The sequence below is a fragment of the Nipponia nippon genome, unplaced genomic scaffold (genome assembly GCF_047370975.1).
Source record: "Nipponia nippon isolate SJK-2023a ecotype South Korea unplaced genomic scaffold, ASM4737097v1 scaffold_32, whole genome shotgun sequence".
Classification (NCBI taxonomy): domain Eukaryota; kingdom Metazoa; phylum Chordata; class Aves; order Pelecaniformes; family Threskiornithidae; genus Nipponia; species Nipponia nippon.
In genome coordinates, this window is record NW_028262350.1 from 1,019,227 (window position 1) to 1,041,005 (window position 21,779).

At 63.1% G+C, this 21,779-nt stretch overlaps 3 protein-coding genes across 9 annotated transcripts; all 3 read right to left on the minus strand.

Annotated features, from left to right (window-relative positions):
• Window positions 1-2,410: 2,410 nt before the first annotated feature.
• Window positions 2,411-7,117, minus strand: G6PC1 (glucose-6-phosphatase catalytic subunit 1). 3 transcript variants are annotated; one of them, XM_087770586.1, is made up of 6 exons: window positions 6,585-7,117; window positions 5,370-5,479; window positions 4,484-4,592; window positions 4,130-4,245; window positions 3,064-3,498; window positions 2,411-2,969 (listed from the first exon to the last, which is right to left on the minus strand). In XM_087770586.1, exons 1-6 carry the CDS (start codon window positions 6,971-6,973, stop codon window positions 2,965-2,967), a joined length of 1,164 nt encoding a protein of 387 aa, XP_087626712.1. In that variant the 5' UTR covers window positions 6,974-7,117; the 3' UTR covers window positions 2,411-2,964. The 3 variants fall into 3 exon arrangements, with proteins under 3 accessions (XP_087626712.1, XP_009460192.1, XP_087626711.1); XM_009461917.2 differs by having other exon boundaries at window positions 3,064-3,589; XM_087770585.1 differs by having other exon boundaries at window positions 2,411-3,498.
• A 3,758-nt stretch (window positions 7,118-10,875) lies between these two features.
• On the minus strand, window positions 10,876-15,167 carry AOC3 (amine oxidase copper containing 3). The gene is made up of 4 exons (XM_009461982.2): window positions 13,358-15,167; window positions 12,980-13,265; window positions 12,126-12,255; window positions 10,876-11,982 (listed from the first exon to the last, which is right to left on the minus strand). Exons 1-4 carry the CDS (start codon window positions 14,925-14,927, stop codon window positions 11,680-11,682), a joined length of 2,289 nt encoding a protein of 762 aa, XP_009460257.2. The 5' UTR covers window positions 14,928-15,167; the 3' UTR covers window positions 10,876-11,679.
• A 192-nt stretch (window positions 15,168-15,359) lies between these two features.
• Window positions 15,360-21,323, minus strand: AOC2 (amine oxidase copper containing 2). 5 transcript variants are annotated; one of them, XM_087770578.1, is made up of 5 exons: window positions 21,186-21,323; window positions 19,555-21,044; window positions 17,559-17,844; window positions 17,210-17,339; window positions 15,360-16,690 (listed from the first exon to the last, which is right to left on the minus strand). In XM_087770578.1, the coding sequence occupies exons 2-5, from the start codon at window positions 20,942-20,944 to the stop codon at window positions 16,406-16,408; spliced, it is 2,091 nt and encodes a 696-aa protein (XP_087626704.1). In that variant the 5' UTR covers window positions 20,945-21,044; window positions 21,186-21,323; the 3' UTR covers window positions 15,360-16,405. The 5 variants fall into 5 exon arrangements, with proteins under 5 accessions (XP_087626704.1, XP_087626702.1, XP_087626701.1 ...); XM_087770576.1 differs by lacking the exon at window positions 21,186-21,323 and having other exon boundaries at window positions 19,555-20,458; window positions 20,612-21,159; XM_087770575.1 differs by lacking the exon at window positions 21,186-21,323 and having other exon boundaries at window positions 19,555-20,155; window positions 20,288-21,159.
• Window positions 21,324-21,779: the final 456 nt, after the last annotated feature.

Sequence of the window (21,779 nt, forward strand, 5' to 3'; positions counted from 1 at the left end):
GCTTGTGCCGTTACGGCTGTCGGTGACGGGCTGGGCCTTGGCGTACGGCTGGCTCAGGCCGCGTGCTGTGCTCCGAGCTCAGGCCTGCAGCTCCTGAGCACCTCCTTCGGAACAGCCGCCGTTCCTCTGCTCCCCCAAGCCGAGACCGCAGCTTTCTGCGCGTGGGGGCATCGGCACCAGGCCGTGCCGGTAGGGCCTTGTCTTCACCGCTGCTGGGAAGGCGTCTTCGGGGTCCGCCGCAGCCCTCCTGCCCCTGGCCGTTGCTGTGGGGTAGCCGGTGGAGGAACCCAGCCCTGAGCCGCCCTCCAGCGGGGCGGCCCCCAAAGGGAAGAGCAAGGCCACGATCGGCCCCGCTCTCATCTCCTGGCCTCTGCAGCCGTGTCCGTTCCCACCCTCCTCTCCAGCTCCCATCACGACGGCACCCGATCGCGGGAGCCCCCGGCGACCCAGCCCGTGTCCGGGGGGGCATCGTCGTTAACGCTCGGCGAGAGGAGGCTGTTTCCCACCCCACGCCTCGGCCTGGGTGGCGGCGAGCTGTCCGCAGGCGGGAGCGAGCGCCGCAGAGGATACGGCCCTGCGTCGGCCGGGGCAGGGAGCAGCCGGGCGGGAGCACGGTGCCCCGTGGGCAGAATATCGCCCACCTTCCTGCAGCGTCCTTTCCCGTGCCGGGTGCAGCTGGCACCGGTCCATCTGTGAACGTCGGGAGCTGCTCCGGCTAATCCAGGTGCAAACTCCCTCGGGATCAGGCATCGCTGCTCGCCGGCATTTCCTCAACTTGCCTTTTCTGCCAGGGTGGGTCCCGGAGCTGTTGCCATCTCAGCTGCAGAAACTAAAGGGCGCTGTGGAGCCACAGTGTGAAAAAGCACAACAGGTAACTTGGGAATTTTTTTTTTTCCCTTCTTGCTAGAAATGGCACGACAAGTTTGGGCCAGAGGTTGGTCATAAGCAGAGGAATAGAAGAAAAGAAGCTTTATCATGAACACAGAGGGTGGCAGCAGCCCCAGCAACCAGGGTTTCCGCACACGGCCGATGCGGATGCCGTTCAGCCCAGAGACCTTCGCCAGCGGCCCAGCGGCAGCAGCAGGCACGGGGTCACGGCTGCGCTGCCCATCAGCGTCTGCCCACCGCGCCCGGGGGTCTGGCTGCCCCGTCCCGACCCTTCCCGGTCGGGATAGCAGCTGGGCCAAGCCTGCCCGCTCCCCAGCTGGAGGAAACGGGGGGTGCGCTGATCGAGGCAGGTTTTCTGCAGAGAGCTAGGGCCACAGCTGAGCTCCGTGCCGAGCGAGAGCTACTGCAGACTTTGCTGTGGGAGGCATTTTAGTGCGGCTGGGTTTTGGCGTGGGGATCTGCTGACGCGCGGTTTGGTCAGAGGGAAGGCGCGCTCTCGTTTGATGGCTCTCGGTGTTGCGGTGGGGGGCTCCGATCGCGGGGCTGGGAAAGGCTGCAAAGCCTGCACGCTCCACCGCCATGCGCGGCAAAGGCCCATCCAAGCCGCAGCAAGACAACAGGCGTTAGCGCGGCTCTGCTGGACACCGTTGCCCAACGGCAGTGGGAGGTGGCATTTCCCGGGTGCGCCGCAGCAGAGAGCGCTGCCGATGCTTCTAGCTGGGCATGGGGTGAACGCTGCGGGAACTGGTGTCTGGGGGAGATGCTGCACATGCACACGTACAGTCTGGCAGGAGGAAAGTACCTGTGCCTTCGCATCTATTTTAAACTATCTCAGACTGAGAGAGGATGTTTACTAACGGAGTTAATTGCCAGGTTGTACAGCCCGTACGGCTTTGAAGTCAGCAGGGCGAGCCCGCAGCCGGCTTCCTGCCAAGGAGCGCGGCGCTGCGGCAGGAGGGCTGGGAGGTCTGCCGGGAGCGCCGAGCCAGCGGCAGCGAAGCGGCTGGGCCCCTCATTGACGCAGCCGCTCCCTGCGCCCTGCGCAGACCCGGCATTGGGGGAGCAGTGCCTGGAGGCTGAGCCAGTGCTGACCACCGGGCCCCTGCCCCGCAACACAGCCAGCAGCCCAACGGCAGCTCTGTCCCTGCAGCCTGGGGCCCAGCACAGCCCCGGCAGAGCCGGACGGTCCCAAAGCCGTGCCTGTTTCCATAAGCGGCGAGGTGACCCGAGCGTGTCCCCGTTCCCGGCACAAGGTGCACCCAGAAACCCTGGATAAACAGCACAAAAAGCAGCTCGCCCCCCCGCTGTGCTGGCTGCGCCCAACTGCACCCCAGGGTGAAGGGCGACGAGGACCGGAGGAGCCTGGCGCTGCCTTTCCTGGGGGTTTGGCCGTGCCTTGCCGGTGATGGCAGGAGCAGCGCCAGGAGAGACGTCCTTCTTCCACCACCACCAGCAGCCCCACGCCCGGGAGCCGATCGCCCATCCCACCTTGCTGGCCAGGGAGAGGTCCGAACTCACCAGCTAACACACCTTCAGCTTTAATAAAATACCTCTTGTTTACAGACACGCCCGTATGTATATGTGTATATAGATACACACTGGATATGTATACACACATATGCATACGTGTACCCCATGCTGCTCCACAGAGCAGTGCACCCTGATCACTGCAGGGCTGGGGGGCTCCCGCACGCCGGTGCTTTATCTCCAAATCACAGTGTCTGCCCGTTCCTGTAACAGAGCTGCCTCGCCAGCAGGCCCCGAGCACCCATGGGTGAGCACCCTGCTCCCGGTGGTGCCGTCACCAGCCCTGCAGCACGGCGGTGGAGCATCCCCATGAGCTGCAGGGGAGCACAGGGTCTTCCCCCCGCTGCCGCCGGGTCCCGGGCTGATGACCCCCCACCCACGGGTGGGGGAAGGGCAGCAGGAGAGCCCTGGGAGCGCGGGGCTCGCTGTGCCATCAGCTGGCCACAGACCGCTCGAGCCTACGGCACGACCAGCATTGTGGGTCCATGCAGTGGGAGCCATCCAGCAGCGCCGCCGGCCCAGCCTTCGCAGTCCGCTCCCAGTGTGGAGTCAGTCTGTGCAGATTTAGCGGGAGCAAACAGTGGCTGGGGTGCCCCCATGGTCCGGTGACTGCCCCCGAGCCCAGAGCCAGGGCGGCCGCGCCATTACCTGCGGGGACGCCCCTAGACAGCCTTCTTGTCCTGCGTGGCCAGGAGCTGGGAGACGCAGTAGGGGATGAGGCCGACGGTGGCCAGCGGCACGGCTGCGCTCTTGCAGAAGGAGAGGATGTAGAAGAGCAACTGCATGTGGGAGGGCGGCTTGAAGGCATCGAAGAGATGTAGGACGAGGAGGGAGGCAGCAATGCAGCCCAGGCGGAAGGGCAGCTGCTGGCCCTGCTTCCCCCGGCAGCTCTCCAGGTACATGTGGGAGTTGTGGGCCAGCCCCAGCCCGAAGAGGATGCCCAGGTTACGGAGGAGGCTGGCGAAGGGGGTGGTGTCGATGTGGACCCACTCGGGGCGGGCGCACCACCTCTGCGCCCTCTCCAGTGTCCAGAGCAGGTCCACGCCGAGCACCCGCAGCAGCAGGTAGAAGCCCAGGGCGAAGCTGAAGAGGAAGAAGGTGACGCCCAGGTACTGGCGGAGGCTGGCGTGGTAGATGCAGTGGACATGCTGGAAGGTCTTGGCCACGGCCATCCCTGCCAGCAATGAAGCGGGAGAGGAGGCAGCACCGATTAGCGAGTGGTCGCCGGCCTCGGGGCGGTGGAGCTGAGCGGACCCCACAGCCCTGGGCACTCCAGCGGGGGACATGTGCCGGGGGCTACCCTGGTGCTCCCGCGCGGTGCTGAGTGCCCCGATGGCCACCGCTGCGCCCTGTTGCTCACAGATGGCCGATTCTGCTCCCTTGCTCAGTGACGACCCTTTCACACCCCAAGCCTGCCCTGCCTGTGCCTTTGGGCCATGTTCACCGTCCCTCAGCCCAGCAGCAGCCGGCAGTGCCCTGCCCACCCGACTGGGACTCCTGCCTCAGATGGGATAGGGACAACGGCACATCCTGGAGGGCATCCTGCCCATGACGAGGGCAGTAACTGCAGAGCCACGGACACAGCTTTGCGTCACGACCCCGCACACATCCGTCAGGCTGTGCGCCCTGCCTGGCCAGTGCTGTGGGTGCTGCGGTCGCTGTGGTCCAGCACAGCAGTGCCGTGGGAAAGGGGATGGGGGTCTGAGGCGCTCACCTGAGATGACCCCCGCGATGACCTGATGGGGGAAGTGGGCGGCGATGAAGACTCGGGACAGGCAGACGCAGACCTGAACTGCCCAGAACCCCGTCCAAAGCACCGTCCACAGCACCCTGCGAGGGGTAGGCAGTCACATCAGTGCCAGGCCAGGCTCGCACTGCCCAGGGTGCCACCGCCGCATACCCTGAGCAGTGCCTGGCCGCCCGCTGAGCCCATCCTCATGCGCACCCCGCTGCGGTGCCACGGCCCGGCTGGCTGCCCACAGCCTTGTGCCTCGATGGGCTCGGCTGCACACCCGGCGGCTCTGGAGCAGCCTCTGCCCAGGGTGGCTGGTTTTGGCGCACAGCTTACCAGTATTTGAGTGTCCTCGACTGCTTCTTCCCTGCGGCAGCGGAGAGGAGGGCTGTCACCATGACGTAGTACACACCCGCTGCACCCATGGCGTGGCCGGAGGGGCTCCCTGGGCGAGAAGAGAGCCCCAGGTCAGACCCCCACTTCAGAGCGGGCTGTGCCCTCGTGCCCGGGGGGCTCCCAGGCCCCGGGGGCTGCGGCATCCAGCACCTGTCCCCCGGTGGCCGCGGTGCCACCTGTACGGCAGGCACCCAGCTCCGTCCCTAGCGCAGGCAAGGCTGGAGCAGGGGCCAGCACGGCAAGGGCAGTGTGGGAGCACGGCTCTGGCTCCACAGCCTGTCTGCCAGGCAAGACTGGGCAGAGGGCACCGACCATCCCCGACGGCTCATGCTGAGCGCGCCAGGGGCGCCTGCAGCCCTTCCCCGGCTCCCATGGAAAGCCATGGGTAAAACACAGACAGAGCTGCTCCGGAACCAGGCAAGCCCCTTCCCCACAGAGCGGCTGCCCGCATTTGGGGCTGGCAGGCAGAGCACGGCCCCAGCACGGGCCAAGGCTGCGGCTGAGCACGGGCAGGGGTTTGTGCTGAACCGCCACGTCTGCGCCGAGGGTCAAGGTCTGCTCGGTGCAGGGGCTGCCCTGCCTCCACCCGCTGCAGGCACGGCTGGCGTCCCCAGGAGCGCGGCTCGGTGATAACGGCCCTCTCTAAAGAGCCAGCTAGGGACGTGTGACCCGGCGGGCTGCCAGCCACGGCCCCGGCCATGCCAGCACCCCGCCCCCTGCAGGAACCGAGACCCAGAACAGGGAGCTGTGTGTGCAGGTCCCCCTGGGCGAGCACCCACTGCACCTGCCGGGGCTGGGGGACCCTGCCGGGGCTGGGGGACCCTACCAGGGCCGGTCTCGCAGGTGAGCGGGAACTGCTGGATCTCTGGGGCAGAGGTGTTGCTGTAGTAGTCTGTCTCATGGACCCACCAGTACGGTCTCTCCCCAAAGAGGATCCTGAAAAGAAAGGAAAACGGGGGCTGTAGGGGTCCTGGGCACCAGAGCAGGTGGGCACGGCTGCGGTTTCAGCTCTGGCCTGGGAGCTGGAAGAGGCCAAGGACGCATGAGCAGTCCAGGGCGTCCCAACAGACAGCATCCAGCTGGTCGCTTAGTCCCGACAGCCGACACTGCCTGTCTGGGGCCCCATCCCCGGCCCCCGAAGGGGAAGAGCAAGAATTTCCTGGGAGCAAGTCAACGCCCTGAGAAAGAGGAGCGGTGTCTGCTCCCGCTAAGTCTTTTTCAGGCATCAGAGGCAGAGGCCACCCGTCCCTGTCACACGTGAAGGCAGTGCGGGCATCCTGGGGGTGCTGGGGCACCCAGGACACCCCCCCGACCACACTGCAGGTCCTGCTGCTGGGACGTGGGGTGCAGCCCGTGCACGTGGGTGCACGCAGCCCCAGAACCCTGTGATGCTGAAATGCAGCTGCGGGGATGGCGCTGCGCTTGTCCACTGCCCCTGTGGCCACTGGTACCACCTGCGGGGATGGCACCCACGGCTACCGGCTGACACCGAACCCTGCTGGGCCGTGATGCCAGGGCGGATCAGCCCCACGGTAAAACTGACACTGCTGCTGAGGCCGTCCTGTTCCTGGAGCGGTGGCTGGGTCCCTCGCGGGCTCCCTGCCATGGCTCCCTTTGCATCAGCAATGCCAGCGCTACCAGCCATGGAAGGGAAGGGGATATCAGTGTCCTGGCTTAGCCATGGGAAACACTCGCCTGAAAGATCGGAGCAGCACAAGCCCTGATCCCGCATATCAGAGCCGTGCCAGGCCACCCCCACGGCCCCCGTGGTGAGGGGCTCTGGGCAGCCCCCGCGCAGAACTGCAGCCCCGGCTGAGAGCAAAGGGTCTGTTTGAGGGGCTCGATCTCGCTGCCCTCCTGGGAAGGGGGCAGAGCTGTTGCTGCACGGCTCAGGAAGGAGCAGCCATTACCAGTGCCAAGCTGGGGGCCTAACTCAGGTCTTTGTTTTACACCAGTATCAATGCTGGGAGCGCACATCTGGCCCGCATTAGTCCAGCTGTGCCAACGCACCCGGAGGCAGCCATGGCGCAGGGCCACTCACCACTTGAAGACGAGGTTGAGCCAGTCACCGATCACGGCCACCCAGATGAGCCTGATGCCCACCGACTCGCTGAAGTGGAACCAGATAGGGAAGAGGATGAAGAAAGCGTTCCTGAGGTCGGCAGCGAAGGAGATGAAGAGGAACCAGTCCTGGGAACCCTGGAAGTGCTCCTGCAGCCAGCGCGTCGCCTGGATGCCCGTGTCGTGCAGGTGGTTCATGCTGGCCTCCATCCTCCTCTGCAGCCGCTGCCCCTCGGCGCGGCTCGGGCTGTCCCGCGCTCCACCGCGCCGCTGGGGTTTTATACTCTGCGGGCTCTTGTTTGCCACAGGCAGGTCGCTTGTCCCAGCACTGATCTTTGGACCCAAAACCAACTTTTGCCAAAGGTGCATCACAGGAGGTTGTCACAAACATGTTTGGAACAACTTACGTAAAAGGGAAAAACAGGCTTCGAGGGCGCGTGGCGCGGGTGCTCCGACACCAGCGCCTTAACCCTTTCCCGCACCATGCCCTCCCCGCGGCACGCAGGCGGCTGCCTCGCTCGGGGGGATCCTGCAGCCCCTGCTCCTCCTGCCGCCCCATACAACGGTTCAGCTGCTCCTACTGAACCCTGGCATTTGCTCTGTTGTCAGGGAGGAGAGCCGAGCATCCGCGCTCCGAGTGAACAGCACTGCAGAGCTGCCGCAGCCCTGAGCTGTGGCATTTCTCCCATCCCTCCGCCATCACCCCAAGCACCACCAGAGCATCGCAGGGACGCCCAGGAGCGTGGACTGGGTCGTGCGTGGCATGGGGGGCAGGCTGCCCACCGCCCCCACGTCCGCTGAAACCTCCAGCTGATGAAAAAGCACCTTGCTGCCATGGCGTTCGCCAGGCTGATTTAACCAGGACTCTGCGCAATTTGAAAGTTTCCAAGCCGTTTCTGGAGCTCCCCGCAGCCGCAGACAGCGAGGCCTGGGGAGCCCCTGGCTGCCAGCACTGTTTTTCTGAGCTCTGGTGTGGGGTTAAAGGACCTTTGCAAATGAGGTCCCCTGGGAGGGAAGGCATTCCTCCCAGCACAGCTCCCCTGGGTTAACCCCCTCCTGCACAAAACTGCCCCGTCAGACCCCGCTGCCGGGACGGAGCCGAACACACCGCTCATCCCACTGGTGCCAGGTCTCTGCCCGTGGCCTTTCCCTGCCCCGGCCATGCCGTGCTATCGCTGGCAGCAGTGCCGGCACCGCAGCTTTATCGTCCTGTTCCTCCCTGGGAGGTAACAGTGAGTGAGTAACATGGAGAGCTATTCCCAGGAGCCTGAGGACACAGGGTCAGCCTGGCGGGAGAAACCTCCTTCCCCAGCTCTGGCCGGCCGTCACGGTTGCTGGCGCACAGGCACACAGCCCTGTGGCAGCGGCGCGGGGTGCCCAGCCGGAGCCCGCGCCGCAAAACAGGCAGCTGCCCATGCATGGGGAACAGGCAACGAGGCGTTAATGATTAGCAGCCAGTGAAAATGCATCACTTATCTGCCTCCACGAGAAAGTTCAGGTCAAGATCCTTGAACCGCTGCCCCTGTGCTGTTTGCCATGGTGCAGAGCAGGCAGAGGTCTTGTCCAGCGCCGAGTCCTGCCCACAAACAGCAGGCTCAGCGCAGCGGGGCTGCAGGCAGGATCCTGCCCCCTTCCTGCAGTAGCCCAGGGAGCCTTGGGGTCTACAAGGCAAAAACACAGCAAACCTTCCACCCCGGAATACCACACGGACCACTCTTGGATCTGCCAGGCTGAGGAAGAGGGATCGTATTTGCAAACGCCTGTGCTCTGAAGGCAGTTGGATGATTAGAGACCTGCCTCGCATTTAACAGTGCAAAGCTGGTGCTGCCAGGGCAGATCTGCAGTCCCAGACCAGCAACGTGCGTGGTCTGCGGGCAGCCTGTCCTCAGCCCCGAGGAGCTGCCCGTCAGGCGGCGGCAGCCGGGATCCCTCCCAGCATCCTCGCCTCACACCAGGGCCGATGCTCCCGGGCAAAGGGAAACGTCGGCATAGCCAAAGCCTGACCCTGCACTCAGCATCCTTGGCCCAGGCTGGCCTGATCTGACTCCATCCCCAGGATGGGGCCAGGGGAGCCCTGGGGCGGCCGGAGCCGTGCCGGAAGGGAGGCAGCACCGGGGGCTCACGCCGGTCCTCCCAAGCAGCAATTTCTCAGCTGCCGTCAGTGAACGGGAAACGCACGTGAAGGAGAGGAAACCGTGCAAACGCTGCAGGATCGCCCCGGCCGCAGGCGCGTCCCTGCCCAGGGCTGCTCCTCCCTGTCCCTCCCAGCCCGGCCTCGCTGCACCCAGGGGAGACCGACCCAGGCGTCCCAGCCCCCGGATTGAGCGCCCAACCTACAAAAAAACCCCAGCAAAGCAGAAGTTTGCACAGAAATGGAATTACTCTTGCAAAACAAATTCCCCAACAGCTTATTTCAGGGTCCTCAACCGAGAGTGGCTTCGGCCAGCGTGAAGGAATGCAACAGACGTGGCTTCTGCATCAAAAATATTTTGAAACAGTCAGCAATAAATTCTCCCTGAGAGATTTCACAGCAGAAAATGGGGGCAAAAGGTGCTGGGGGATGGGGACTAGTGTGCTCCAGGCCCCTTAGAAAAAGTCACTGCAGGAAAACTGGGGCCGCAGCAGGGAGAGGCCGGGAGACGGGACGGGAGCAGCCACCGCCTCCCTCCCAGCACGGCCGGGGCCAGTGTGGTGCGGAAGCGAGCACGAAGCGCTGCCGACGGAGCTGTGCTGCTGACGGAGCTGTGCTGCCGATGGAGCTGTGCTGCTGGCGGAGCGGCATGGGCCAGCATCGCCCTGCACAGCGGCCAGGCTCCACGTGCCACGGGGCAGGTCTGTGCCGGAGCTGCCAGGGTCCGCATGGCGGAGGTGTCTCAGTGCCAGCTCCATGTCCTGCGCTTCGGGTAAATCCCTGGCCCTGCAGCCGCCAGGGCAGGCCGGGGCTGCTGACCTCCTGGGCACTGCAGGGTTTTGCACCCTGGCCGGTTTGGCCACCGGCTCTGGGAGTGCCATGCCAGGCTCTGGCTCATCCCCTGCAACGGGCAGCTGTGCTGGCAGCACCGCTGGCCAGGGACGTGCACTGCAAACCGTCCGGGGTGGCTTTCCCAGGGGCAGTAAGGGGCCAGGCTGGGGGCGCTTTATTTCTGCACTGAGGTCTGTGCGCAACGCGCCGGAGATGGGCTGGCAGCCCAGGAGCTGTGTGCCTGTGGTGGCAGCGGCTGGCGCCGGGACACGGTGTCCCCGCGATTCCCAAGGCACCAGACACAGCTACGGGAGCTGCGGCACATGCAGGTGCTGTAACGTAATGTGCTGCACGCAGTGCCAATGTTTCACCCAGAAAGTTCCCAGCCTGCGGCAAGGCCTGGGGCTGGGCAGGGAGCCAGGTCGCTGCCAGCACGGGAGCACGTCTGGTCTCGCCTGCGTCAGCACGTGGGCAGAGTCCAGGCAGCGCTCACAAACACGCGGGCACACAGCGGCAGGCAGGGAGCCGGCCAGCTGCGACCTTCCCCTTGCAGGGAGCATCCCGCCTGCTCCCCCTGAGCCCCAGGAGATGCCTCTGGGGCACGGTCCCTGCTGTCACCCCAGGGCACGCCAGGACATCACTGCAGCCTTGCACTGAGCCATGCCCCCGAGCTCCTGCCTAAAGTCCTTTCCCTGCGCTGCAGCAAGCCGAGCTGGCTCCCAGGGGATGGGCCACTGCCGTTAGGGCTTCTTGAGCCCATCACAGGATTGCCCTGGGCAGACTCAGCTCCCACAGTGAAGGGTCAGAGGGGATGGATGCCTACCATGCCCCCCCTGGACACGTTGGCCAGCGTTTGGCATCTGCAGCCCCATGCCAGGGCTGGAGCTGACCTGTCCTCACCAAGCCCCTCAGTGTCCCCAGCCCAGCCTGGCGCAGGGGGGATGCACTCCAGAGGCTGCGGGGTCCCAAAGTCTGGGAGTGCGCATGCAGCCGGGCGCGCGGGAGCAAGGGTCCCCATGCCGGTGGGGGCTGAGCACGCTGGGCAGCAGCCAAGGCCAGAAACGATTAATGTGGCTTGGTACAGCCGTTACACATTAACTCCCTTGTTTGTCCCATATTCCCCGGGGTCCAAGAGCACGGCCGGTGCACGCTCCCGCAGCCGTGCCGGGTGCCGTACTGGCCGCGCGGTCCTTGGACCCCCGCGAGCACCCCAGAGCTGAGCCAGGAGCATCCGTTACAGGGCACCAGCACCAGGGCATCAGCAGTGCTGGGGCTCTGGCCACCAGCTCCAGGAGCCGCAGCAGCACCCATGAGCTACACAACGGTTTGGTCAGAAAAAGCACCCGAGTGCCTGTTTATTGGGGAAGAGTGGACACGGGCCAGTTCAGCCCAGGGACTGCCCGTCCCACGGTCCTGCAGTGTGCTCCTCCTGCGGGCTCCCGGTGCAGCCTAGCGCACCCTCCCTGTCCCCAGGGCTTGGCACCGCCACAGCAGCCAGAGCTCAGCATCGCCTGGGCCCCAGCAGCCCTGGAGCTGCAGCAGCCACGGGGCCAGGGTGGACATTTCGGGCATCCTGGAGCTGCTGGGTCCCCGTGGCCCAACACCCCCATGCTGTGGCCAAGCCACAGCAGCCACCAGGCCACCTGCTCCCGCCTCCCTCGGCAAAACCTTGGCACAGACCATGGCTCCAAGAGGAGCTGCGGCTTTGTGCAGTGCCCAGCCCTGGCCGGCACCATGACCCTGTGGGCACTGACCTACCTTGGGGAGGCGGCAGGAACCCCGGTCCCAGAGGAGGAGAGCAGCCGTGGGCACCCCACAGCCCTTTGGGTGGCCTCCTGGATGGAATCTCCAAAAATCACTCCTAGGGGCTGTTTTTCAAAGGCTTTGAGTCTGCCTTTGGTAGCTCTGCAGTGCCGAAATGGGAGCTGAGCTCCTCTGAAAACCTGACCCTGAGCACACAGCTTCCCATGGATGGGGAGGGCAGGTCCTGGTGCAGCGACAGAGCCAGCCCGCGCCCGCCGCCACCGCCGGAGCCCCTCCAAGGAAGCACCTCACGGCCGGACATGGACCGCCAGCACCAGCGGGGCCAGGGGCAGCGGTGGCCCCGGCCCCGTCAGAGCCCGCCAGCCGGCAGGGCCAGGCTGAGGTTGAGGAAACCCCCATAGCGGAACGGGGGCAGGTGGGGGGCACAGGCGGCGGCGGCGGGCAGGCAGGCGAGGGGGTTGGCCCCGCACGCTCCGGCATCCTCCTCACCGCTGAAGTAGACGCTGTCAGGCGAGTCCACCGAGGGGTCCTCGTTGAAATAGTTGTAGGGCCTCAGGAAAAAGCCAACGCCATTCCCCACGGTCACCGTGTTGGGGACATCTTCGGCATGGGGGACGTGCAGGAACCCCACAGAGATCCAGGCAACCAGGTCCTGGGCAGGAGGGGAGCCGGGCACCCTGTCAGGCTGAGTGGGACCCTTCCAGCCCGGCAGCCGCCCAGTTTGGCCATGGGATGGGTGAAGCTTCTGGCACCCACAGTGCTCAGCTCCACTCCGCCCAGGGAACCCCAACTCACCTTGCTGGTGATGGTCTCATTGTCAATGAAGTCAGCAAAGGCAACGGTGGGCGTCCAGGGGTCGTTCTGGTTGTAGATGCTGCTGCTGGTGGGCTCCTCCTCCTTCCGCCGGGTGACGGCCAGCTGGTACCTGCCAGCACAGGGAGCAGAGGGGCTCATCCGCGGCACATGCCAGGGCAGGGCAACTGTGGCATCGCCGCCTGGGGATGCACCGGCAAACTGGGGCTGGATGTGTCCTTGGCACGTGCCTGGGGACACAGTCTGTCCTGGGTCAGGGAGGGAAGGGGCTGGCATGGACCGGTGTGGCTCACGGGGGATTGCTCGCTGCCTGCGGCTGCTCCAGCATGGCCGGGAAACATGAACGCGTCCAGGCGCAGACGCTGCTTCTGCTCACTGCCCGACACACTCACTTCAGCCACAGCCGTTTTTAGCTCCTACAAACTCCCCCAGCACGTGAGCCATTAAATTTCACCCTGGGCAGTGAGCCAGTTCTATGTTTACCCTAAGCATTTTCCTAAAGACATCCTGTCCTTGCATGAAGTTGTCAAGACCTGGGGATGCCAGTGCTTCCCTTGGGAGTTCATCCTACAGCCTGGTTGCCCTCACAGGGAAAAACACGCGCGATGGCTCTAAATTAATCTTTTCTGGGCTCAGATTCCTGCCTGTGAAGTACTATGAGCAACTTTTCAAGGGATTTTCAGAGCCAAAAAATATGTGTGTTCACTGTTAACCCTTCCCTGCAGCCTGGCGCAGGCTTGCCAGGTGGCAGCAGCCCCCGCTCCGCTGGGAGGCCGGAGCAGCTGGGCCACGGTGGCAGGAGAGGGGCTGGGGGCCACGCGCGCCCTGGCACCCACCTGCCCCAGCTGATGGACCTCTCCATGGGGCTGCTGGTGGGCAGGTGCTCCCCGGCGAAGCTGGAGATCTGGATCCGGTAGCTGCGCGGATGCCCCCACTTGTTGGGCTTGGGGCTGGCAAAGGAGACGTAGCGAGGCATGGGGCCGTTGAGCGGGAACGCTGCCTCATCCTCCCTCTCCAGCCTCTCCCTGCGGAGGTACGGCCGCTCAATGGTGTTCTGCATGCTCCAGGGGTCTTTCACGAGCTCGTACTCCATGTCCTGGGTCTCCAGAGAGTTCAGCTGCCCTGTAAAGCAGAAGGAAAAACCCTCCTGAGCTCCCAGGCAGAGCTGCAGCCCACAGTGAATCATGGCCACGCACAAAGGCGCCCAGCCCTACCGTCGACATCCAGGTCCACCTTGTAGTGGATGTGGTGGAGGTGCATTGTCCCCAGCGTGTGGGGCCCAACCCTGTTGCCATAGTTGGTGCCTTGGCCGTGGAGGAAGGAGGAGCTGATGTAGCCGGTGGCGTGCACCCGGACCTCCACGGCCCCGCTGCCGTGGAACATGAAGTCCCAGATGTAGTCATAGTTGATGAGAGTGGAGACAGTACGGATGACCAGCGTGTTTTTCCGCAGCCCACCGTAGTAGAAGGAGTGTGAGTCAGAGAAGTGGCGCCGCAAAGGGAGGGCAGCGTCATGCTCAAAAATGCAGAGCGAGTTTTGGTTGGTTTTGGGAGTCTCTGACTCTGCCAGGTAGTGCCGGTCCATGTAGGTCGCTGTGTAGGGGCAGTCGAGGCCCCGGACAAGCTCGTAGGCAAACCTGCCAATGCCGAAGCTCCCATCAAGGTAGCGGGTCGACATGCCTCCGGGGCAGTTGGAGCCGTACAGGGCTAAGGCTTCCTGGAGACTCAGCTCGTAGATAATCCTCTCCCCGCGGTACCTGATGTCAAAGAGGCGCGGGCCAGAGTTGGGGTTCATGCCGAAGGTGATGCTCCAGCCCTGGAAGGTGACGCGGTTGTCCCTGATGCTGTAGCGGGGACCCTGGGGCTCATACTGCAGCAGCCCCGGGGAGCCAGGCTGGTGCCGGAGTCTCATCGAGCCCAGCACCGCTTCAGCCCAGGGCTTCTCAATCCTGACAACCTCCAGCAAGTTGGCCACAAACGCATCCTCCAGATCCCTCATGCTGGAAAAGTACCGGCCATTGTAGAAGACTTGACGCAGCTGCCAGTGGGAGGCGACGAGGTCCCCGTGCTCCACCAGCACCTCCAGCCCCACTGGCGAGAGGTAGTAGCCGGTGCCGGCCACCCCGTGGAAGAGGACAAACCAGGTTGTGCGGTCGCCGGACTTGAAGCCCCGTGGGGCCGTTGTGAGGATGGCCAGGTCAGTCCCGTTGGACTCGCAGCATGCGGCAAGGAAGCGCGGTGCCTTTCCCAGCTCCCGCTGGATGAGGGTGTTGATATCCATGTACTCCTTGCCGGTAACGGGTCTGCGGTGGTAGGGCACCTTCCCCCCGTACTTCTGCACCGTCACGTCCCGGTGATACGCCGGCGTCGGCAGCGGACCCACCACGTACTCAGTGACGTTGGGGTCCGGCTGGTTCCCAAAGTACAGCACAGCCAGCGCCTCCCGGGGGGGGCGAGCCCCCCCCCCATCCAGGAACCGCAGCACCTCTGCCTTGGCGGGGACCTGCACGTCGACAGAGGCGATGCAGTTCTCCGAGGGCTTTGCACGCGAGGCGTCAACCAGCCGCACCCCAAGGTTTCCCTGCAGGTACCGCACCACTTGCACCATCTCTTCGGGCGTCAGATCGGCAAAGACCAGGCTCTGGCCGTCATCGCTGTCCTCCTGCTCCAGGGGCCGGTGCTGGCAGGTGCCGGGGGCCCTTCCTCTGGTCAGCAACACACAGACTAAAGCAAATATCGTGGCCAAAGCCAGAACGAGGAGGATGAGCACGGTTTTCACGTTCATGTCTGCTGAGGCACTAAGAGCTCCCGCAGTCCGGCAGGGCGGGTTTCCAGCTGCAGAATCCTCCCAGCGACCCGCCAACAGAAGGGGCTGGGTTTGCTTGGGTTTGTTTTTTCCCTTGTTTTGTCAACAGGGAAGATCCCAGAGGAGCTCACAGGGAGGGCGCAGGGGGATGTTCCCAGATGTACCCAGGATGTGCTGGGAACCATAAAAGGCAACTTCACTCTGCTCCCCCGAGTGGGTCATAATTTTAAGTCAATGCATCTGTCCTTCCCCTCTCGTCCCATCTGCTCCGCTGCGGACCTCGGAGCAGACAGATCCAGTCACTTGGGGGAAATAAATGAATCTCCCTGCACCTCCTTCTCTTAACCCTGCAGATGCAAACAGCCAGGCAGGCAGCAGAGAGCGCAAGGACAATGCTCCTCCATGCAGAGCACTGCTGAGCACAGCACCGTGGCCCCATCCTGCCACGGCCCTGCCATCGCCAGCAACACCTCTGCAGCCTGTGCAGGGACATGGCAGCATCGCACGCTGCTGCCGACAACCCCATGCGTGGGGAGGCACTGGTCCTGCAGCCAGGAGGGAGGGAGGGGACAGCTGCTTGTCACTCCCCAAAGGTGCCTCCTGATCCTGGGCTACCTCCTGGCATGGACGGGGCTGCGAGGAGGGGGCCGAGGGCTACAGAGCCCACCGAGCGTCCTGGCAAATGGACAGGGGCACTGACTGTGCTGCACCGCCAGCAGCCGCACGGCTCCTGCGCTCTGGCTCGAGCCTGGAGGAGGGCTCTCGTGTGACCCTGGCCAGCATCAGGCTGCGACCGGCCGAGCTGGTCCACGCGCTGCCCGCAGGGCTGAGGTTCAGCTGGTTCACGCAGAGGCACCCGTGGGGACGGTGCAGCCCCAGCGGATCCTGGCTCTGTCCCCAGCCTCAGCCCAAGCACCCACAGGGCTCGGTGCCAGCGCCCACCTCGGCCGTCCCCCCGAGCCCTGCGGCTCCCCAGCCCGGCCCTCCTGCCCTCTGGCCAGATCGCCCCTGTGCCCGCACAGGCACCCAGAGCCTCGCTGCTGGGCTGGTTTGTGGATGCAGGGAACAGTGGAGACCCAGCATCATCCCCTCAGCAGACGCTGCTGTAAGTCGTAAGAACAAGACACTCGACAGAGCACCGCACCAGGATAATTTTCATTTTTTCAACCTGAGATAGGCACTACACAGCGCTTGCTTCTACAGCAGAGGAACAGGATTTTCTCCTCACTTTCCTCCTGCAACAGACTCAAATTCAGCGATTAACAGAGATAACATAGACTCCCGTCTGGCATCAGGTCAGGAAGATTATGCTTCCCTTTTAAAGAGCACTATTTTAAAAGCAATGATAAAAAGTGAAGTCATTGCCCAACTGGAAATTGAGACAACTTCACTAAAAAACTGACAATCTGAGACAGAACAGTCAACCTGACTGCGTCTCCTGACACCATCCTGTAGTGTTAAAGCCTGCTCATATTTTGGAAACCATCATAGGTGAACGGGGGGAAGTTTGGCAAACAAGAGGCCGTTTTGGGCAGGCATGCGATGGGGTTGGTCTCACACGCCGTGAAGTCCTGCTCGCTGGTGAAAAACACGCCATCGTGCGAGTATATGGAGGGGTCCAGGTCATAGTAGTTGTAGGGTCTCAGGAGAAAGCCGACCGAGTTTCCCACCGTCACAGTGTTGGGAATATCCTCAGAGTGTGGGATGTGAAGGAAACCAGCGGTTATCCAGGCAACCAGGTCCTAGGCAGGGAGGAGCCACAAGACCGCGGTTATTTCCGAAGCCTGGAGCAGGAGCGACCGAAATCTGCGCAGGGGCCATGGAAAGTTACAGGAGAGCAGGAGCGGGCCTCCATGGGGAAGCAGCTCCGCTGCGTTCCCACGTGCCGAGCTCCCCCTCCTGGGAAAGATCCCCTCCCTTCTCCAAAGACCTGCCCGCAGCCACGGCCGCAGGCGTCCACCCAGCAGAAGGGTCCTTGCCCTGACCCCGCGGCCAAGCCCCGGCCTCGCAGAGATTTTCCTGACGTTTTGCCAGCATTTCTCCATAGGGAGAAAGAAGCTTTTGCTCTGCACTCTGATCTACGCACTCTGACCAAAGCACCAACACAGAAAAGGGGATGCTCAAACGCGCTTTCCTCATTCCCCAGGGCTGCTGCTCTCCCAGCTGAGCCCGCTGCCCTGCAGGCGATGCCGGGGTCGCTCGGCCCTCGGGCAGCTCTGGGGCTGGGTGTTACAGCTCCAGCCCAGGGGACCCCGGCCCACCTCGTTGGTGATGGTCTCGTTGTTGATGAAGTTGGCAAAGGCGACGGTGGGCGTCCAGGGGTCGTTCTGGTTGTAGATGCTGCTGCTGGTGGGCTCCTCCTCCTTCCGCCGGGTGACGGCCAGCTGGTACCTGAGGACAAGAAAAGAGATGGGAGCAGCCCCTGGGGCAGGGCAGAGCTAAAAGCCAGCGCCCCAGAGAGTCTGCAGAGCACAAGCCTGCCCCTGTGGAGTAACCCCAGCCCAAGAGAGCCTGTGCCTCCCCATCGAGGCACAGCCACACGATGCCTCCCCATCCGGCGGGGCTGGCGGCGTCTCTGAGAACCTGCCGTCCCACTCAGGGCAGCCTGACCTTGCCCAGCTGATGGCCCTCTCCATGGAGCTGGCTTCGGGGACATGGTCCCCCGCAAAACTGGTGATCTGGATCCTGTAGCCACGCTGGTGGCCCCACTTGTTCTTGCTGTTGGCAGCAAAGTAGATGTATCTGGGCATCTTCGACTGGAGGCGGAAGGCAGCCTGGTCCTCCGTGTCCAGGACTTTCTTGGTGAGTCGTGGCCGCTCTATCTGCTGCTCCGGGCTCCAGGGAGCCCGTGTCATCTCAAACGCCATGTCGTGGGCCACCAGGGAGTTCTTCACCCCTGCAAAGCAAAAGCAAAGTTACTGAGGAGCATCCCCACAGTCCCCTGCTCCCCACGGACATCACCGCAGCCAGAGCTCGCTCTCCCCATCCTCCCTTCCCGCACCCCGGGCTCCGAGCACCGGCTCCTGCCCGTGAGAGCAGTTACCGCTCCACAGCGGTATGACTGTACGTCATGTACATTTATCTATGGCTGTATGACTGCACATTTGGCTGAGCCAGGCAACACCACACTGTGACAGACACCACCATCCACAAGGACGCTCCTGCTCTGCGAGGGACAAGAGGAGAGCCTCATCCCAGTGCAGAAGAACAGGTTTGCTTCCCCATGCAAGCACAGTCTAATTAACTGAAGCGCCTGATGGCCCAGGCATGGTGTTTGTGCTCATCAGCATGCGTCCTGCGAACTGGAAAGCGCTAGGAAGAGCCCAGGCTCCGAGACATTTGCACATCACAAAACTGGAGCAGCGCTGCGCAGTTCAGGTCTTTCCACAAAGAAGAGTCATGAGCCAGCGGCTCAGAGCAACAGGAGGGGCACAAGAGCAAATAAATCTGGGGCCAAGATGGCAAAGAGCTGGCTGAACGCGCTTGAGGTGCACAGCGTAACGCCCTCCCATGCTCTGCTCCCCTCGGCCCCACACGAGTTTCCAGCTTGCGTAAAGGCCCTTTCAGAGCTGAACCTCTGGCCATCCTGGCGGGTTTGAGCAGCGCCTTGGGCCTGAGCCCCAGCAACCACCACCATGCTCGTTTTCTTCCCTTTTCTGGTGTGAACAAAACTTCTAACCCCACACCTCCCCTTCCAGTGACAGCAGCGACACTCTGACTTCATCTGCCTTTTCCCTGTTCTTGCAGTTTTGCAATCCCCCATTTTTATCTAAGAAGTACTCAAAATTCATCCTAAACCCACATGGAAGAGTCTTTAAATTTGTGTTTCCCAATTAAAAGGAAATTGGGAAATTTTTAATAGGGGGCAGGAGCATGCAGCAAATGCAATTTCAGCAGGAGCCTGAAGACAGATTTGTGCCATAAATGGTAGGGGAAGACCTAGAAAACTGCAGCTGAGGCTGCCGTTGCTGCTGTGAGCAAAGGATCCCTTGTACCCCCGGCAAAACGCAGCACAGCCCTAAGCTCGGGCTGGCCGCCAGCCCAGCGTCTGCCTGCTGCGCCCGCAGCCCTGCGGAGAGGGCAGCTGCCAGTCCCACTCGGACATGAGCAGCGGGAACAGCTCGACAAAGCTGTAGGAAGTAGGAACGTGAGCTGGAAAGCACATCCCAACAAACCAGCTTGATTGATGCCGACTGTCCTTTGGGGCTGAGGACAGGGGCAGAGCGCGGAGGGAAAAATCCTGACTTCTGCAGAGCCTCGGAGGCATCGAGGCCAAGGGGGCAGGGTCGGGCTGGGTCTGCTCGTCCAGGCAGGAGGGGAAGGACCCGTCCCAGCAGGGGCGCAGGCTGGGCACAGGGCGGTGCTGCGTTACCCAGCCCAGGAAGCCTCAGCTCTGCCCGACGCTCACGGGTAACTGCGGAACCTCTCCCCTCAGGACAACGGCTTTTCACTGCTCTAAAAACAGAGGGGAGGCAGCTCTGTGTCAGCGCACCAGCCTGCCCCACGTACAAAAACAAAAATCTGTGTAAGGACCAAAAAATATCAATTTTGGGGAGTCTAAAAGTACTCAGGGAGGGCACAAAGGAGAGACAAGACCCAGACCTACCTCCCACGTCCAAGTCCACTTTATAGTTGATGGCATGGGTGCGTATCGTACCCAGCGTGTGCTCCCAAACCCTATTGCCGTATCTCAGGCCATCCCCGTGCAGGAAGGATGAGCTCATGTACCCCGTGGCCTGGACCTTGCCTTCGATGGCCCCGTTCTGGTAGAAGATGAAGTCCCAGATGTAGTTGTGGTTGCCCACGGTCGCAATGGACCGAACGACCAGGGCGGAGTTGACCAGCCCCCCGTAGTAGAGCGACTGCACGTTGGAGTAGTGGCGCCTCAGAGGGGAGCCCAGGTTCTGCTCAAAAATGCAGAGGGAAGCCTTTCTCTTACTGGGGCTCAGGGTCTCCGACAGAGAGTGGGTGTCGACGTAGGTGGCCGAGTACGGGCAGTCGACCCCTCGCACCAAGGGGGAGGTGTAGCGCCCAATGCCAAAGCTCCCATCCATGTACCTCGTTGACATCCCGCCGGGGCAGTTGGAGCCATACACTGACAATGCCTCTTGGACGCTGATTTCGTAGGCAACCCTCTCCCCCTTGTGTCGGACGTCGAACAGGCGCAGGCCCGTGTTCACGCTCATCCCAAAGGCAAAGCTCCAGGCCTGGAAGAGGACGTGGTTGTTCCTGACGCTGTAGCGGGGACCCTGCGGCTCGTACTGCAAAGGGAACGGCGCGGCCCAAGGCGCTCGGGGCTTCATGGACGAGAAGTCCCCATCCTGTGGCGCTCTCCTCACCTTCTCCACGCTGATGCGACCCTGCACGTAGGCACTCTCCAGCTGAACCATGTCCCTGTAGTACTGCCCGTTGTAGAAGACCCTGCTCACCGCCCACCGGGAGATGTCCAGGCTGCTGTGGTCCACCAGCACCTCCAGCCCCACCGGGTGCACAAAGAAACCACTCACATTCTGAAACATGATGAACCAGGACTTACGGTCTCCAGACTGAAACCCGTGAGGGGCTGTGGTCTGAAACGCCACATTGGTGCCGTCGTACTCAAAGACTTCTTTCAGGAAGGTCGGGGCTGCAGCAAATGCCACCGTCTCTAAGAATGCTCCCACCTTCTCGTACTCACTGCCCAGCATCGGTCTGCGATGGTAGGGCACCTTCCCCCCGTACTTCTGCACCGTCACGTCCCGGTGATACGCCGGCGTCGGCAGCGGACCCACCACGTACTCGGTGACGTTGGGGTCCGGCTGGTTCCCAAAGTACAGCACAGCCAGCGCCTCCCGGGGGGGGCGAGCCCCCCCCCCATCCAGGAACCGCAGCACCTCTGCCTTGGCGGGGACCTGCACGTCGACGGAGGCGATGCAGTTCTCCGAGGGCTTTGCACGCGAGGCGTCAACCAGCCGCACCCCAAGGTTTCCCTGCAGGTACCGCACCACTTGCACCATCTCTTCGGGCGTCAGATCGGCAAAGACCAGGCTCTGGCTTGTGGATCCCGTCTTCTCCACAACGTGGGGCTGGGATTCACAGCTGGGTGACCGCCTCCCCCTGCTCACCAGCATGCAGGAGAGAATGAAGATTATCACCGCAGCCCCAACCAGGAGAACGTAGGGAAGTTTGGGGTTCATCTCTCCGAGTACGGAGACAGCATGCAGGGTTTTGCAGCAGCATCCAGAATACGTCCCTCACCTGCAGACCAGGCTTTTAAGTCATTTGCTGACTGTGGGCGTAAAGGCGTCACTTGTGAGGTGGGGAGGGAGCCTGGAGCTCGCATGGGACTCCGAGAGGAGATCAGAGGTCCCAGCCAGTTCAGCCTGTTTCCTCCCCACCCCAGACACTCGGAGGAAGCCAGCTGGGGAGACGGTGCCTGACTCACTCCCCAAGCCACTGCTGGGTTTCTCTGCTGCAGGGTGACACCATGAAGAGCCGCGGCCTCGGTCTGCCCAAGGGGCCTTTGCTTCTCCCGGCGTCTCCCAGGACGCCCCGTCCCGTCTCATGTGGGAGCGCAGCAACACCGCAGGGGCTGGCTTGGCCGGCCCCGCTCCTCCCGCGCCCCGGGAGCAGCCCCGCTCCCCTGAAGGGCCAGTCTAGGCTGGTGCTCCAGGAGAGCCCAAGACTCACCGGCTCCCCAGCACCTCCATGTGCCTGTCCTCCCTGTCGCCAAGTCCCTCCCGGCCCTGAGGGAAGGGACCTGGCAGCTCCAGCCTGGCTCCAGCTGCGGCGGCCAGGCGGAGATGAGAGGAAGCTCCCTGGCGAGAACAGGCAGCACTCGCCAAACCCCTG